Raw genomic sequence first — 19675 nt, forward strand, 5'->3', positions numbered from 1 at the left:
GTACTGTTACAAACAATGTGAGCATCTTTATAGGTAAAACCACAGCAGTGGGTTTTGTTAATAGCTATTGTGGGAAGGCATGTAGCCATTAGTGATTCAAGTAGCACGTTTTTATGGGTTTCATAAAAACCTGGAGCCTGCTAAATATTCTTCAGTGCTTTGTCTCATTAACTCTTTCTGTATTTATGGATGCAGGGCAATTGCAGCAATTTTACTGCAGCTGATTCCTTTAAAAAGCTTTCTGGTTAGCAGCATTGTATTGGGTTTGCATGGCAAGGTTTTGGTAGCGGGGGAGCTACAGGGGTTGCTTCTGTGAGAAACTGCTAGAAGCTTCCCCTATGTCCGATAAAGTCAATGCCAGCCGGCTCCAAGACGGACCTGCCGCTGGCCAAGGCAGAGCCCATCAGCGACAGCGCCTCCGTCATAACATATTTAAGAAGGGGAAAAGAGGTTATGGGGTGTAGCAGTTGCAGCCAGAAGAAAGGCATGAGAATATATGAGAGGAACAACTCCGCAGACATGAAGGTCAGTGAAGAAGGAGGGGGAGGAGGTGCTCCAGGCGCTGGAGCAGAGATACCCCTGCAGCCCGTGGGGAAGACCATGGTGAGGCAGGCTGTCCCCCTGCAGCCCATGGAGGTCCACAGTGGAGCAGATATCCACCTGCAGCCCATGGAGGTGCACGGTGGAGCAGATATCCACCTGCAGCCCATGGAGGACCCCACACTGGAGCAGGTGGAAGCTCCTGAAGGACGCTGTGACCTCGTGGGAAGCCCACGCTGGAGCAGGCTCCTGGCAGGACCTGTGGCCCTGTGGAGAGAGGAGCCCACACTGAAGCAGGTTTGCTGGCAGGACTTGTGACCCCGCGGGGGACCCACGCTGGAGCAGTCTGTTCCTGAAGGACTGCACCCCGTGGATGGGACCCATGCTGGAGCAGTTTGTGAAGAACTGTAGCCCCCCTTGTTGGAGAAGTTTGTGGAGGACTGTCTCCCATGGGATGGACCCCACACTGGAGCAGAGGAAGAGTGTGAGGAGTCCTCCCCCTGAGGAGGAAGGAGCAGCAGAGACAACGTGTGATGAACTGACCACAACCCCCATTCCCGTCCCCCTGCACCGCTGTGGGGGAGGAGGTAGAAAGTTAAACCTGGGAAGAAGGGAGGGGTGGGGGGAAGGTGTTTTTTAAGATTTGGTTTTATTTCTCACTATCCTACTCTGATTTGCCTAGTAATGAATTAAATTAATTTTTCCCCAAGTCGAGTCTGTTTTGCCCGTGACGGTAATTGGTGAGTGATCTCCCTGTCCTTATCTCGACCCATGAGCCTTTCATTGTATTTTCTCTCCCCTGTCCAGCTGAGGAGGGCAGTGATAGAGTGGCTTTGGTGGACACCTGGCATCCAGCCAGGGTCAACCCACCACACAGCATGAATATATTTCCCATAAGAAGCCAAACTGGCCTCAAATCCATGGAATAATGGAGTGTATTGTCTTGCAAGGCAGTATCATTTGTGGCCACAGGAAGATAAAAAGACGTGGATGTCAGAGAGAATAAAGTACGTTTTTTGTCTGCAGTGCTCTGTGTACTTCCTACAATTATACATAGAAAGCTAATGGTAGATGCCACTAGCTTTTGCTTGTTTGGTCTTTCTTGAAATTTAGTAGATAATCCAGCCTGGCCTCAGTTACCAGAGTTAGATTATAGTTTCAGGAGTCATGAATAAACTGCTTTGATCCCCCGCCCACCTTTTTTTTTTCTCCTCACAATTACAGATTTTACTCTGTTGTAGTGACATCTAGGGGCTCAGATGCCTTGTGTTAGCAAAGCACCAAAGAAGTGATGTAATTTTGACCTGTTCTCACGTGTCTACTTAATTATATGTTGAACAATGCAAAAAAAAAAAAACCCTCCAAAAAACTGAGAAGGTACAGAAGGAATTAGGACTGCAGGAAAGAGTTCAATGCAACTTTGCTGTCTTTCAGCCAAGCTGATCTTCTAAGTGGAGTCAAAAAAAAAAGGTAGTTAGTTATCAGTATCTCGGGAGTGTGGGGATAACTGAGCGGTTCCATGGGAGAAGCAAAACCATGTGCAGGGGCAGTTCAGGGCAAATGGAATGAGGGAAAGATTTAGTGTTCAGTGGTGAGCTCAGGAAGGAATACAAACAAGGGTTAGAGATTGGAGGTAATCCTCTAAAGCTGTGTCTGCCCTTTCGTAGAGAAATTCTCCTGTTTATAAAAGTGGAGGAAGTTTTCTGTGCAATTTTGTATGGGGTTTTTTGAGTTTTCTGAAATTTACACATGCAGGCTTATATTTCAAAACAGAATTTTTAAAGATTAAATACATTTAAAATTATTAGGTCATCTTTTTTGCATCACTGGTCATTGATTGGTATTGCTTGAAATTTTTGGTTTGTTTTACTGCATGTTGTATGTGTACTTATATTACTGATTTGTTGCTGTTTCTCTTTTCACCTCTTCCTGAGAATTTGTTAAGAAGAGCTTTGTGTGGGATTTGACCACAGTGACTCTGACTTTGTAAATAGGTTTCTGAAAAGTCATGAAAGGATAAAATTCAGCATAGTCTTACAGTGATATACAGGAGTGCAACTTTAATAGTTTGTAATTTATCCCACTATCACTGATGTTCAGAATTTAAGCATATGTAGTAATGTGTTTGCTATTGGAATTGGTGTCAGAACACATTAAAATTTTGCCTATTTTGGAAAACAGAAATGAATCTGTGACCTTGAAAGATACTCAGAATCCCTGTATAGATGATTCAGTGAAATCTGAGCCAAGTGAAATGGAATTATTCACTTATTATGTGTTATACATTGTATCTAGGTTCATATTGCTGCACTGACTTTTTTAACAAGATAAGTTGTTAATATTTCTTTAAATTTTTATCAGTCTCATAAAGTTGATCAAAAAAATAATTGTATGCTGTGTGATTCTTCAAATGAGACTAAAGCATATTTCTGCTTGTGTAAAAATCAAAATACCATAGCTGTGCTAAAATGAAACAACTAAACTCCTCATGTTACATGTGTGGAAGAGGACAAATTTTTAATTCCTTATGAACAGAAAAATGTACTAATCTAAGGCTCAATTTAAATATTGGCAAGTAAAAAAACCTAAGAAGTGCATGACTGCATTTGTGTATGAATGGGTACCCATGTGCATATTGAATACTGTTGTAAAAACACACCATGTGAAAGAGAAAGGAAAGGATGGAAAGGAAAAGACAAGGAAGGAAGAAACAGAGGAAGGGAAGGGAAAATTAAAAGAAGAGATGGAGGGAGAAAGGAAAAGAGGGAAAGAGAAACAAAGAAAAGAAAGAAAAGAAAAATAGAGAAGAAAAAAGAAAGGAAAAGAGAAAAAAGAAATAGGAAGAAAGAAAGAGAAAGGTAGAAAAGAAAGGGAAGGAGGGAATGAAGGAGACAGGAGAGGGAAAAGGAAAGGAGAGAAGAGAGGAAAGGAGGGAGGAGAGAGAAAAAAGAAAAAAGCCCCTTTTAAGTGTACTCCTCTGTCATTTGACGGGCTTGCAGCCATGTATTCACATACCTTTTCCATTTAAATATGAGCTGCATCTGCCCTTGCCAGGTACGGCACAGGGTGCTGGAGGTTAAGAGGGGTCTAGATAAATCAAACAGACAAGCTAGATGTAGTCGGGAAATTTTCAGCTTTCACCCAAGCAACATGCCATTGTTTGTTTTAGACAGAAATAGTTGACATATTTGATTAAGATGCCAATTACATAATTAGGTTGTTGAACGTCTTCCTCCCTTTCCATACTGTGTGGTTTCTGCAAAGATTTCAAGCTCATTCATTCTTGCATCAAAAACTATGTGAATGCTTAACTTTGAAAAAAATATTCTTGACTTATGGGGAGCCAGAGCTGCTAGATATGTACCAAGTGCTATCATTTTCATAGCCTTTTCTTTCAGACATTTATCCTAGTTGCCTGCTTAATATAATTTGACCTAAACATTTGTCTAGTTTTATAAACTCTCAGTGTCAGTCTTTGACAGAAGAAAACTAACATCAATTTTCAGATGCACATCTGTCTCCTTGACAGATGTAAAAGAGTATCCTACCTCTTTGCTACCATTAGCAGAATAAGAAAGCAGCGGGTGAAGAAGAAAAATGTCTTTGTATCCTTATATCTCTCAAAATTCTATTTACAGATTTTAGTTATGCTCACTATTACGGTGATTCTTACCTGGAATTTCAAGGCTTGCATTTGAACATGCAAAACTTCATCCACTTGGAATTTAAGACCTATAATCCTCATGGACTCCTCCTGTATATTGAACAGAGCCCAGAAACAGTAGGACATTTTTTAATTCAGGTTTTCATCAAACATGGCACCTTACAGGTAAGGCACCAAAATCTCCCACTGAAGGAAAAGTAAGTAAAAGGTAGGATCTGTAAAAATTTTAATTTTTTTTTTCTGTTTCCTGCTGTAGAAGATAGAGATACAGAGTGTCTTGAGATTCTTTAGTATTTTAAGGAAAATAGTTGTCAAAATTGCTATCTGTTAGGGCAAATTCATGGCTAATATGATTAATATGTCTCACAAGAGGTGGTGCTTGAAGAAAATTGAATAGTGATTATAATTGGAATGTCTCATATAAAAAGTACGCATTAAAAGACAAAAACAAAGAACATAGATTTTGTCTTTACAACTGGTACAAATTAAGGTATTCTATTTTATATACAGAGCCCAAAGTAACTGAACTATGTGCAAGTTCATTAAAATTGTTATAAGGGGGGCTGTGGAACTGAGTGAATTGTCATAGGAAAATTTACAGTGTAAGGGAATAGAGTGTGTCTTTGTTACCGCGTGGCTCTGAGTAGAAACCTTTTACTTGATCTATTGTGTTAATTCACAGTTCCACAGGATCACAACATTTTCTTGGCTTTCGTGGACAAACTAAATAGGAATACATTTGTTTATAAACTTTAAGGAGTAAAATGTTTATCCCAGTATATCTTTACCTTTGGCAAATTATTCCTTTTTTCTGAGGAAAAGATAAAGCTTGAGATTTATGAAGACATGGACAGATACTAAAGAGGCTATAAAAAGACATTAAAAAAGAAGTTATTTTTCTCATAATGAATCTTCCATTTTCCTGTTAAAAATTTCCAAAAGTTTGGCTGTAATTATAATCTTTTGTAGAGATTGTGAAATGGCTGTTAGGAACAGCATATTTGAGTTATATTTTCCTTCATGTTTAAAGAGCTTGATCATATTAAAAAGATATATAAATTGCAGATAAACAGAAAAAGGAGATAATTACCTTTTACTTTATTCTGTTATATTGTGATTTACTGTATTTTATTATATTGTGACTATCTTTATCCAGAACAAATGAGATTAGTCAGGGGCAGGAAGTTATCTAGTGTTTAGAAAATGTTCATGGCGTTAAGTCCATCTTACTTGTATTCATGGCAAAGTAATGATGCAGAAAAATATTTTTCTAACGTATCATAAGCACCATAAAATATGAAAGTACTTTAATTCACAAAAATTTATTCAGAGATCCCAGTGTGCCATGTTAAAACTAATTGAATTCACTTAATCATCGTTCACAAAGCTGGTCAATTAAATGTAGATTTAGAGCCCAATGAACAAATGGTTCTAAGCTCACAATCAAGTTACAATTACAAGTAGACAAACCATGAAATCAAGTGCTTGTTCACATTACTATAGGAAATTAAATGGTGTTCCAAAATGCTCAAGCCTGCATGCTACATTACGTGTTTGGAAGTGTAAGGAGGCCATAAAATGGTAAGTAAAATTCACCCGTGGCCAATGTTAATTTCAGCTGGGTTGCAGATAGTCAACTTCTTTGCAAATCAGGCCCATGATATCTGATTGTACAATACACAAAGATTAAAGCATTTTCATGTGGGCTAGGAAGCATATATTTCTGGTACAATAGACTTCCTGATCCAGATCTCTAATGAAACATTAGTTTTCCTTGATACACATGACATCCTTCAGGTTTTTATGAAACCATCTGTTATTTTTAAATTCAAGTTTCTAAGCCTGTAACTGTTTAATTATTAGAAATTATGTAATAAAAGCATTTTTCCCACTGTAGTACCAGTTTTTATGTGATGAAACAGCAGAAGTCAAAAACGTCACTACTACTGCTAGAGTGGATGATGGACACTGGTATAAAGTGCAAATTAGGTAAGTTTTATATTTTATTGTTGTCTGTGTTTATAATTGCTTCGAAGTTCATCTAGGTTGGATAGTTAGTGAATTCCAACACTATTACATCTCATTAGCTATGAGTGATACCTGAAAGTGTGCCTTAAAATCATGTTATGGCAGTGTGGACTACAACACATCCTTGGAAAAAATGTTTAAAACTATAGTACAGTTGGACAGTGCTCATCACATCACTGATGTGTTTAATGGAAATAAATTTATTCTCATTGAACTCATGTACCATAGCAAACAAACATTCAGGCAGGGAACCTGCTGTGCAGTAGGTCCAGGCTACTTAGTCCAGGAAATAGTTGAATTTCCGACAATGGAGAGTGACTAATAGAAAAATCTTGGAAAATATAGATAGGCAGAAACAGCACCATGTCTTTTGTTGCTGTCACTGACTTGCAGCTCATAACAGGATATATTACTCCTCTAAAAGTAACAATACTTGCAACTGAAGGAGGATAAAATGAAAGGAAAATGAGGTAGGTAGTAGGTTTTCCAAGTTCTTTGTACATAGATGTATCTAATGACCAAATGTCTGTGCTGTTAGAATCCACAACCTTTTAAGAACTTGGAAGAGAAAGGTTTGGTTTCACTTTATAGGAAAATTAGGCATGAGTCCTAGCGAGCTCTCTAGGTGCCTAGTTCCTATTAGACAGCTTAAAATAGGTCCAAGTCCTCTAGTTTGGCACGAAGGAAGAGAGCTAGCTGTCTGCTTGTCTCTAAGGAGTAAATGACTCCTAAAAAGTTTGTGGAAGGGTACAGAAGGAAAAAAAGCCTTTTACTGGAATAAACCTTTTATAGCTATATCTGTCCAAATGTAGCTAAATGAAGCACTTTTGCAGGGCAATTACAACTGGACCCTTAGTTTCTATGGGAAACTGCAGTGGTGATTGTATCCATTATACTGTGCCTTGCTGCCTCAGATGTGGCAGTGAGTAGTCAGTGAGAAGGACCACAGTTTATTGCTGCATTTCAGCTATCATCGCTGTCATATTTTTTTCCAGCATGCTAAATCAGGCTCAAGCTCCAGACCACGTGGTAAGACAAAGCAAACAAATGCAAGGAGCAAAAGCCAGTAATTCACTACAGTTGTGCTTATCACCCAAAAAGGGAATAACGTAAAACCGAACCATGCTAACGGAAGCTAAAAGCAAGTGTAAGCTCCTCTCTGACCAGGAAGGAATAGAAGACGTCTCTATGACACTGATAAAAGTGGGATTCTCTAAAATCTTGAATAACATATGCAATTCTGTTTATTTCTCTGGTTTTGACACCCTCTCAATCTCAGAATAGAGAAAGTAGAATTGGAATTTTTTCTAGATAAGAGATATAAAGATGATAAAGGCATTAAGCAGCTTCTGTATGAACAATGACTAAATAATCAAGGACTCTGCAAGTCCATTGAAGACAACTGAGGGAGAACACACAAGAAGTCTAAAAAATCCCAAGTGACACAGAGAAAGTGGATAAGGACTGGAGACACAAAATTTTTAGTCTGTTAGCTAGTTTAATCCATTAGAATTCTGTTGTTATTCCTTTGTTGTTCATTTTAAGAAAGATTTAAGGTCCTGAAGATAACAAAAGTATCAATACCTGAACCCTCAGTACTGTAGGAGACTTTAAGAAAAACACCCTTTCCCCTGGCGTCAGAGCATTAGAACTCAACGTCATTGACATTACTCAGGGGTGCATTAACTACCATGATGTGAGTGCACCTATTTTATGCATTTTCCCCCAACTCCATCAAGCAGACAATAACTTGAATCTATAAATCAGCCTATGGCAGTATCTGGAAAGAAAAACAACCTGATTTCTATTTCTGGTGATCGTTTTGAGCCTAAAAAGGGAGGAAGGAAGAGTTATCTTCTTTCATTTGCAGAGAATGACAATTATTTCAGGACAGCTCAGGTAAGATGGGCCACACTGATTTTTGCTGTTGAAAGAGAAGGAATGAATACCATTTACAGGATTCAGGCTAATTAGTGAGCAATTATTAATTAATCACTCACTTTAGTAGACTGGAAATGGTTTGGGACCTTGTTTTAAGATGACGGTGTGCAGACAACACCAAGTTGGGCAGGAGTGTTGATATGCTTGAGGGTAGAAAGGTTCTAGAGAGGGATCTGGACAGTCTGGATCAATGGGCTGAGGCCAGTTGTAGTGATTCAACAAGGCTAAGCGTTGGGTCCTGCACTTGGGTCACAACAACCCCACACAACATTACAAGCTTTGGGAAGATTGGCTGGAAAGCCGCCCGGTGGAAAAAGACCTGGAGGTGTTGGTCGACAGCCAGCTGAATATGAGCCAGCAGTGTGCCCAGGTGGCCAAGAAGGTCAACAGCATCCTGGCTTGTATCAGAAATAGTGTGGCCAGCAGGACTAGGGAAGTAATCAACCCCCCGTACTCGGCGCTGGCGAGGCCACACCTTGAATACTGTGTTCAGTTTTGGGCCCCTCACTACAAGAAAGACATTGAGGTGCTGGAGCATGTCCAAAGAAGAGCAACAAAGCTGGTGAAGGGTCTAGAGAGCAAGCCTTATGAGGAGCAGCTGAGGGAACTGGGGTTGTTTAGCCTGGAGAAGAGGAGGCTCAGAGGAGACCTTATTGCTCTCTACAACTACCTCAAAGGAGGTTGTAGCGAGGTGGGTGTCGGTCTCTTCTCCCCAGTAACAAGCGATAGGACAAGAGGAAGTAGCTTCAAGTTGTGCCAGGGGAGGTTTCAATTGGATATTAAGAAATATTTCTTCACCAAAAGGGTTATCAAGCATTGGAACAGGCTGCCCAGGGAAGTGGTAGAGTCACCATCCCTGGAGGTATTTAAAAGATGTGTGGACGTGGAGCTTAGGGACATGGTTTAGTAGTGGACTTGGCAGTGTTAGGTTTGCGGTTGGACTCAATGATCTTAAAGGTCTTCTCCAACATAGATGATTCTATGATTCTAAGATTTAGAATCTTAATGACACAGATGTCAGAAAGATTTGGTTAGAAGTTGCTTCTTACGTTCATCTAGAGCATCTTCACATGTGCTTGAGTTAATTCAGAAAATGTATATGCTGTATGGAAAAGTATAATAACCCCTGCTTTACATACTTACTTATTAACAATTAAATATGTATTGTTGGCAATTAGATTTGATAAAGTCACTCTTGAAATATGTGTGTTGCTTGTTTTATGAGGTTAACATTTAATCAACTGTAGTATAATAAGACATGGTAAAACTTAAAATAACTTTGGTGAAAAATTGCCGTAGCTTATTCAGCAGCTGTCTAGAGCTTTGCAAATGTTGTTTAATCTTCTCAGAACTGATTTGCAGTGAGATAAGTTAGTTAAGTTTTGAACAATGGTATCTGGGAAGTTGGCGAAGTCAGGATGGAAAAGTAGGAGATACTGAGTACTGTAACATAGTGGGTATGCACAGTGTGGGATTTTCTTTGTTCTGCAGATGTTAAGTATTATGAACAGACATCATGGGTAATAAAAAAAAATATGATTTTGTACTAGTTTGTTAAAAAAAAAAAATGTTCATTCTCATTACTTAATGTATTCCTAATTGTTTGGAGCCCTTTTGATATGGCCCTGTGATGGAAAGATTTTTGTCTTTCAAATTCACTAAAAGCAATGCATTTCAGCTACTGAAGATAGGCCATCTGCAAAGAATACACTGCCTCTACAATATCATATTAAATGAAAGAAATAGACTTAAAAGTGGTGAGTGTTGTGTAATACAAGTTGAAATACAGTGAAAATTAGACAGTGATAATATCTTCCTTTTCTGCTTACAGGGGAACATTTTACTGCTTCCTTTATCCCACAGAAATCACACCTGATGTGAATAGAAGAAATGTCACACCTTTTAACATTTGCAAATAAACGTGCATATTACTGTCAGACACTACGTTATATCCAGTTCTCATAGTTTACCAGAATATTCATGCTGAAAGTAAAATAGCAACATAGCTGAAGTACATTTTTTGTGATGATGGAATATTGTGGCTACAATTGTAACAATTTAATAAAATTGGATATAATAAGAGGACTGGATTTGCACAAAAATCTGGGATAGCTTGATAATTTTGGATAGGATATAACTTTTTGCCTCAGATTAGTCTTAATTTATGGCATTGGCTGCTAAAACCAACATGTTGCCAAGGTTTGCCTCAGAGCAGTGCCCGAGAGTTCTGTTTTCTGTGTAAGCTAGTACAGTTGTTTACTAAGTCTAGCTATTAATGAAAATCATTGCAGTTGTTTCACTCACATTTCTGACTGTATCATTTTGGGTTTTTTAAGAATGTTACCAGGGAAGTGAAAGACCTACAGTGAAAAAAGGATATGGGCAGTATCCCACAGGGATTGGATTTCTGCCAGGTATTATGAAGGGAAGAAAATGTTAAACTCAAGCATTGGGAAGTTTACATGTTTGGTTTTGTTGTGAAGATACAGTTACCTTACTGGCAATGCAAGGGATGCTCTACCACAATCTTCTCATTCTAGCCCTTATAAAACTGTCTTCATTAACTGCTTTAAGATTTATCTTCTTCAATCTTCATCATCAAAACAAGTTGATAAAGTAACATGTATTGCAGAAGCAGGCCAAACTGCAGCATCGGTATTAGAAATTTGTCATTTTCTTGGTCCACTATGCTCCATTTCAACAATTATTTCAGTACTGATAATAATAGTTTCCTTGATTAAATAAAAAACATTTCTTATTTTACTTTTAATCTCAGATCACAATAGTCAATTGCTTTAGCAAATCTATCAGCTTATAAATTGATTATGCAGTAGATGTCACGAATACAACTTCTTTCTTTAAAATGAGTCTATCCACTTTGAACTTTTTTTTTAACCGACTGTGACCATTAGGATTAGAAAACTGGTGTAGATGCTCCATCAGTCTAGAAACCAACTGCAAAATGTGGCAATTTGCTTCTTTAAAGAATCCATTATTCTTCTCCTTTAACTGATAACGTTTGTAATTGGAGGTTTGCACTAGTTGACTATAGGACTTTTGGTGATTGATTGTCTTGGTTTTGAGATGTAGATGTTTTCTGATTCCTCTAGTCAGAAAAAGATCTTTCTAATCATGCCATAATGCAACATATGCTCATTCTGGAGCTTGTATATTGCTTGGTTTTGATAGCTTTTTATGAAGGCCTGAAATAATCCATATGGTGCAAAATATGCTGTATTTATTATCCTTCAGAATAAGCTACAAAGCTCATATTTTCCCTAGGGCTTTCAGGCAGGTAAGACAAGCAGATGATAGATAAAGTGGTTAGAAAAAACTGCAGATGCTTCTCTGTTTTTTTTTTTTATTTATTTATTTCTCTTTTATTGTAAATTCCTATTTTTATTTTATCACAAAGGTGCCGAACATTGGCCTTCATTTTTAACTTTGCAGCATATAGGTGAAGAGGTCACCCACCTGTTGTTTCATGTACTGTGTAAGTGCCATATACTCTACTTAATGAAAACAAACTTAATGGGCCATCTCCTCAAACAACAGTGTAAGCCACAAGATATTAATAACAATGGCTGCTGCTTAATTCAAGTAGAAGTGTATTCAATATTTACATAATGCAGTAAGAAGTGTATTCATGATGTAAGATAGCTTCATGCTCTTTTCATTTTCTGGGCCTCTCCCAAGGAAGCTATCAATGGACTTGCATCAGCTGCAAGACATTTGTTGAAGTACTTGGACATACGCAGGGTTAAGCTTGATTTATATTTATTACCAATACAAATGATTTAGGAAGTTGTTGGACCTCTAAACTGGCCACTGACAGGCTCCTCACAAACATACTTTCCTAGCCATGGCTGTGTCGGTCTTTTTTTCAGTCCCTCCTAAAGTGTGTAGTGAAAAACTAGGGGTGTATGAAATACAGCACAAGTGCTGACTTATCTCATAATTTCTAACTTTTGTATAGTCTGAAACTTTTCCCAGCTCAATGGTCTTACTTGGAAAAAGTCCAGTTTATTACATTTAATCCAATTTATTTATGATTTGTTAACACTGGTAATAAAATTACATTTCTTGTTTCTTAAATTCCACTGTATCTTGATTCCTAATTAGGTTATATCTGCTACTTACTGTCCAGTATCCATTGCAGAGAGGCTAAGTCAATGAAAACAAACTGATTTGAGTATATAGTTTAGATGTAGAGACAATTTTATTTAAAATGGAACAAAAATTATGAAAACTTTTGAAATAATGACACTAATGTCAAGACCTGGATTTGTAAGGTGGAAAATAGGAATGAATTGATCATGATGTACCAAGAAAATCAGAAGGATTCTTTTTTTGTTTTGTTTTGATTTTTTTGGACAGAGATAAAGAAATTTAACCTAAAATACTTATGGTGACTATCACACAGATGAACAGGAAGAAGTGAAGAATATCCCCCAAAAAGGGTATTCTGGAATACATCTGAAAGGAAAAAGATAATGATGCAACAACAAAGAGTGGCTATTGGCACAAGTAGCTCAAAAAGTGGAAAACTAATTTCTAGGTGCTGAAGATTTCTGTTACACAGTGACACTATTGCTGCCCACTAGCAGAGCATGACAGTGCCACAGAAATGGCAATGCTGGATTGAAACAAGAAAATCAAAGGAGATTCTGATTTATGAACTGTGAGATTAAAACCAAATATGAATTAAAAAAACACTAAACAGAGGAAAAATTTTGAAATCTTGCTAGTCAGAATATATCTTTATGTGTTTTCCAGTTCATTCTACTAACCTGCACAGTACAGTCAGAGAGAATTAATTTGATTTTAATCCTTTCACAGATAAGTAGAAGGGGAGCTGGGCTAGTAACCTTCCCTCCTGTGACTAATTTTATTCATTACTTTATCTCATAAATACTTGATAATTTAAATGTAGCTTAATGTACCTTTCTATTTGGAGGTCAAGTGTTCAAAATAAATGGTGGTGCTTCTTAAGAATAAATGTTCAATCAATAATGTTTTTCAGATTATACTATTTTTTTGTATAATCCTCCCTTTTTAATTACTTAGAGCACTATGGAAATAATGACTTTGTAGGTGTTAGAGAGGAATAGCAATGTAAATACAAATACAGCATCTCAATAAAAATTGTCAGAACAGTTAAATAATAAGCTCAGATAAGCAAACTGATCTATACATAGGTTGAATACTGAGAATGCATTGATGATATCTGCTGCTGAAGAAATATTAAGGAAAGTGATAGGCGATCAGTGAAATTATACTTACCCAGTTTAGTTTGTGAGCAAGCATAAGTTTCTGTAGCTGAAGATTATTTTTGTGTACAAATACCAGAAATTAGTTTCATGTACAGTGTATCAATGCAGTTATCTCCTATTAATCTTAGGTATTTTTGAAGTATCAGTTAGTTTAAATTATTTTTTTTCTGAAAAAAGAACATCTTAAACTTCAGTAGTAGAACTACTTTACCAAAGCTATTATCTATTCTTTGACATGTCATTATCGTGAAAAACAAAACTATATTTTTATTTCTAGATTCGCAAACTATTCATTTTTTCCTTACTTACAATTGCCTTTCTTTCTCTGTCTTCAGTAGAAAAAGCAAAGAAACAACATGCGCTCTCTTACTGACTGCTGCCTATAACTAAATTCCATATCTTTTAGAGATACTGTCTCAGCTACCTCAACGGAGCTACTGTATTTGCTGGAGGCTTTTCCTCAGGACATGTCCTTAGCTGGTTCTCTGTTTAAGCATATTTAAATCCTGTTCTATCCCATGTGATCTATACAGTAACTCTTAACTCCCTTCTTCACATTATTAATTTCCCAGACTGTTCGTAATTTTATTCTCAGAATAACTCAAATTGCTAATTTTTAAAACAAGGTAGTAACAACATTGACGTCTTTCATACATTTGAAGTAATTTTTCCTTACAAAAAGTAATAGAACATAACAGTATCCTATTTCTGAATGGATTTTGTTACTTAGCAAGCAGACCTGGTATATATAATACACAGAATCCAGTAGTTTCTTTTATACACTTAAATATGCTGAGCCCTTTGACTTCCTAAACAAAGTGATTTTAAGTTTTCACATGTGATTTCAATATATTTCATATAATATATGCATATTAATTAAGAGTAAATACATCAGCTATCACAAAGGAAGCTTAGGGAAAAAACTGTAGTATTTTAAAAATACTTTATAGAACTTCTTTTCCCCTCTATGGATGAACATGTTACATCATTTGAACACTATAGAATAAGGTACCATAGGCTACCGTTTTTATCTAAGATAAAATTTCTAAAATTTCTTGATTTTAGAGTTTCAGGCCGGAAGGACCACTTATTTGACCACTAAGGGACCACTAGTTTGACTTCCTCTGTGTCACAAATGATCAGCATTTTGTTCAGAAAACCACAGACTTCAGTTAAATCAAACCCTTCTCTTTCTTAAATGTTTTCCTAAGATAGATTCTACTGTGGTCACCTCTTCCTAAACCCACAGCATTGGTGAGGATTTTATATAACCAAATGATTCCAGCTGGCAAACCCCAGCCACTACTTCAGTGAAAAGCCGAAAATAAAAGCTGGGTAAAGATTCCTTTCTGACCCTGCTAACCCTGTGTCTCAGATATGTGACCCTGACTATATGAACAAGCAGTGGCAGACATCTGAGAGGTGTAATTCACTCTCACCTCGAAGATTTTTTTACCTACTAGGTATCATTTCACCACAAAACTCAAGCTCTGCTATTTGAGAAATGTCCCAGAGAATGGAGAAACAAAAATAATTAGCCAGTTCTGTACTGGGAGAAAAATGCTGTTAGGCACTGCACATTGCATCCAGAAGCCTGAAGGCGTAAGTTTTATGATAATCATTGTACTGAGGCAGATATGAGACAGCATGAGTATCTGAAAGATGATGCAAGCCATCATTTTCTCACTGAAGAAAGAGGGATATGCAGAGAGCAGGACAGGCAGTATAGCTGTCTTGTTTATTCAGACAGTGCTGTGTGAATACTGTGCACTGTAACTCCTACTTAGTAAGAAGGAAGCTGTCTTTCTACTTTATCCTGCATGATTCCCTTTCAGCCAGAGTCATCTGGAGGCAGGGAGATTGCTCCTCTTCTGAAAGCAAATAAGCTTTGTCTCCCTGAAGGACAGGATGGAGCTTGCAGAGAGTCTGCAGCAACAGTGCAGACTGGGAAAACCCTGGGAAAAAAAGTGGAGTCTGCCTGCTGTAGGAAGTAAGCACTAAGGCGAGCCTTGTAAGACCATGGAAGGAAGGAGAGTTTGTTTGAGACCAACAGTATGTAGTAAAGAATTTATTCCAGTTAGAGAATAAATATGCTTTCAAGCCTTTTATTTGATCAATCATCACGCTTATTTCTACGTTTTCATCATTTAAAAACTTACCTTTTAAAAAACTGGCTATCTTGTGCTCTAAATAAAGTCTGTCTTTAAAGAGGGGGCTCCTTTTATGTCTTTTTGGAGGAGTCACTTCAACAAAAGGGCAACAATTCAGAGTCCTTTCAAAGGGAGACTTTTGGTCTCAAGGAGATTTGGTTGTTTTTTCCATGTTCAAGCTGCTTTGTTCTCCCTCTTTTCCTTTTTTTATCCAGCTACTGGCTCATCTGGCCAGAGCTCTTATAGAGAACTGATCCAGGTAAAAATATATGCTTTTTTTTGGTTTTAGCTGAATTATTTCCTTAATGCAAATTGCTGTGCAAAGAAGGGAGGAGGAACATATGAATGCCCATGGAATAAAGGCTGGAACTTAGTCCTTTGCCTAAATTGCCAGTCAAACCACATCTATAGATGTATAAGAAATGCCAGTGAAATGATCCAGGCTCCCCCATATCTACTGTACATATTCACAGCACTCCATTCACTTTCAGAATTTATCTAAAATGTTAGCTTAAAGCTTATCTTCTTACAATGAACAATTTAACATTCTTTCAGAAACAAGCTTTCTTTCAGAAAAAAATCATGCTGTCATACTGCTGATGTTACATGAGCATACTCCTTTCAAACATTGTGTAGTAAAGACCTCAGTTCTGCATTGCCAGACATGTCAGAATACACTTTGCTATTCTGAAGTCTCTACAACAAGTGCTTTATTCATTCAACAAGAACTAAGATTTCACAGAGAAGGAAGGAATAGTGGAAATGGACAAAACCTAGAAATGATGACAGAGAAACTTGGAATTAATATTTTCATATCTTGCAGTTAGAATCCAGAAATTGAGAACAATGAAAGTAGACTTTCTTCTTGCATATCTGTCTCAGTATACAAAATACACTGATCAAATCTTCTAATAAAACAAAAGATTAAAACTAAGTGCATTTGTTTGCAGCTAAATAATATTATTTTATTTTGCATCAATGCAATATAAAAAAATTCTAATTGGAATGAAAAACCATCATGAAATCAAAGCTCAATATGTTGTGCATGTTTTTTGTATTCCGCAAAAAGTGACTATTTTTCACAAACTTCATATGAGTCAACAGAGAATAGGCAACTGCCTTTTTCTAACAGTGTAATTGAATGCAATAGATTTAATTATACTAAATTGATCATAACAACAGTTAATAGCGACTTAATACCACCAATTAGTTTGATACAAACTGTTGTTTTACAGCCTCTTTAAGAGAAAAGCTTACTTAGTCATGCCACATCTTGGGTACAAATCACATTCTACACCTTTTCAGAACTCTGCCATCAAAGGAGACACTCAGAAGCTAAAATTCAAAATCATCAGAGAGAAAAATCTGCTCTTGCTCCAATTATTTAACTAAATAAATACTAAAAATGTTTCTGTCATTGCTACTTTCTTTTACTTTGGATCTCAAGAGAGCTCATTAGTCTCACTTCTAAGAATGAAAATTTTCTACTTCAGCTTCTGAAACAACTTATTGCAGGGACAGAAACATAAAAACAGTAGAGTAAGACTCTAATAACAGGCAACATAGCTAAAACTTTGTTCTATAGCATTTTCTGAGCAACGTTAAAGGATGCTTGTGGATAATAAAAGTGGATTCAATGTTCTGTGGCTGTCTTGGCCCCATGTCACAAGCATAGAAATGATATTAAGGAGAACACAGACAGGGTATAGAGACCAGAAATAATGTTGGCCTGCAGAGCCGATGTAAATATGAATTTCCACTGTGTAACTATCTTCTTATTCAGTGCAGTCTTTCAGTTTCACTTGAAATAAAATGTCAGTGTTGCAAGTCTAGATCCGACTCTAAACTTGCCACTGACTGAATACTTGAATACAGTACTCTGAGTCGGGCCAAGCTTTTCACCAAATGACGCTTTATCTACACCTACATCAACTTGAAATAAATGCATGTTTTTTTCTAAGTTTAATTTCTGTAAACAGTATTTAGGGTTGTTACAATGTGAGCATCAGGAAACTTGAAGCTCTCCAAACTGTAAAGACAGAAATGGCCAGAGGCACAGATCATTTTTTTTTTTTTTCTAGCTAAAACTATAGTAGTAAATAAAACTGAAATCTAAAGACTATTCTCTGGACCTAAGGCCAGCTGGCAGGTCCCAGATCATGTCTATAGAAACACTTATTGCAAAATAGGTTGGCAACATTTAAACTAGGAATGATTCCTGAATTGCACTAACCAGTGAACTTTTTCAGTTTCAGAACTGGAGGTGATAGCTAGGCTGGGTGGCAACTGTAACAGGAACTGTGATAACTTCATAAAAATATGGATGATTATGAGTCAGGACTTGAACTCATGTTGTGGACCTTTTGAGTTTAGTAATGTAAGTGTAACCTCTGTGAAAAGAATAAGGGGGTACCATATTTATTCATTCCTTAGAATATGAAACAAAGATTTTTTTTCCCCCTTGTATTCTTAGAGAAATTTACATCATGTCTTGTCATTAGCTTCATTGTTCTTATTTATTTAGTTAAATCACTCTCTAAGACCAGACTAAGAAATCCAGGTCCAGGAAATATGAGTCTGCTGTCAGAGGGAATGAGAAAAAATACGTTGTTGACTCATTAGTTCATCTGCAACATCAAAGTGTGTGCTACCTGGTGTCTCAGTAGGGCACAGTCAGCACCAACAGATGTGAGCAGTCTAAAATGATGCATCTTACTGCAGAGTGAAAATTTAATGACTGTGAGTGTAACTGGTATATTTTCTACCTAAATAAATCTACTGAGGGTAATATGAGATTCTGCCTTATTCTCTAAATGTTATTACTACAGGGTTAGGGTTTTTTTTTGCTAAAGAAAAATGTTGCAGGATTGTAGAATTGTAGGATAATTCAAGCTAGAAGTGACCTCAGGAGGTCTCTAGTCCAACCTCCTGCTCAAAGCAGGGCCAGCCAAGGGGTCAGACCAAGTTGCTCAGGGCTTTATTCAGTCAGGTTTTGAAAACCTCCAAGGGTGGAACCTGCACAAACTCTCTGAGCAGAGAGGTCCAGACGTTCCATTCTTAAAGTTGTCTCAAACACCCTTGCAAAGCCTTAAGTGTTTCAAAATTAGTGCTGGGTCAAAATTGATCCCACCTTTTAAATGTGCATTAAGAAAACGTAACTCTTAATCGTCTGTGACAATAGGCATATTGTTTTGTTGTAATGTTACAAAAATAAACATTCTACTGCAAGGAGCAGTTTGAGTATGAAACCAGAAAATAAAAACTACTAGATACTGAGTGAAAACGGAGGAAAACATGAGTTGGCTTTGGTTTTTTTAAGCTAAGAAATCTGTAAAATAATAATAATTAAACACAAGGAAAATGAAATATGTTTCTCAGCTTTAATTAATCAGTTGTCTTCAATAAAATCAGGGAACTTTGGGTTTGTTTTTTAGAATATATGATAAAAAAACCTCTTTAATTCTTGTAGTTCACAACTCATATTTGATATAGCTGTTTGCAAATCTACTGTTGTTTTTGTTTAATAGACTGAATGCTAGCATTACATCCTAAATAGTTCAAGGATAATTAGTGAATTGTTTATTGTTGTTTAGCATGATCACATTTGAAGTGAAATTGGTAGAGATGGGTGACAGTTTCAATCTTGTTTCTAGAACAAGAGATTTCCCTTTCTCATCAGGAGAACCAGATTAAAGAAGCTTTATTCCCAGCAAGGCTGCACAGCATGACTGACACTTAATATTTTATCTGGACATCCCCCTTTCCCTCCTCCTCTTCCCCCATTTGTTTTATTACCTTTTTACCATTTTATGATAATCTCAAACATGTAATTTAATCGTCACTAACAAATGTCAGCAAGTAAGGACATTATGTAAAAGGATTTGGATTTCATGCAGACACTGTCTTGTTTAGGTACCGTTATCCCAGCAGTTATCAAATTATTATCTGACCTTTCCATCCTTCCAACCTGCGAGGCATTGGGCAAAGGATTTAATACTGTTTAGACAGAACTCATCTTCAGGTTATAATTAATAGGCCAGTATTTAATTATTACATTTATGTGAGTACAAATGAGGAAA

General features: G+C 37.0%; 1 protein-coding gene across 1 annotated transcript in view; it reads left to right on the top strand.

Moving 5' to 3' along the window:
* EYS (eyes shut homolog) overlaps positions 1–19675 on the top strand; it is a 950400-nt gene that overhangs the window by 617793 nt on the left and 312932 nt on the right. Inside the window, exons 32-33 of the mRNA XM_050893740.1 lie at positions 4179–4369; positions 6102–6193. Coding sequence (XP_050749697.1) covers positions 4179–4369; positions 6102–6193 — 283 coding nt within the window. The remainder of the gene's footprint in view (positions 1–4178; positions 4370–6101; positions 6194–19675) is intronic.

Source organism: Gymnogyps californianus, chromosome 3 (genome assembly GCF_018139145.2).
Source record: "Gymnogyps californianus isolate 813 chromosome 3, ASM1813914v2, whole genome shotgun sequence".
Lineage (NCBI taxonomy): Eukaryota > Metazoa > Chordata > Aves > Accipitriformes > Cathartidae > Gymnogyps > Gymnogyps californianus.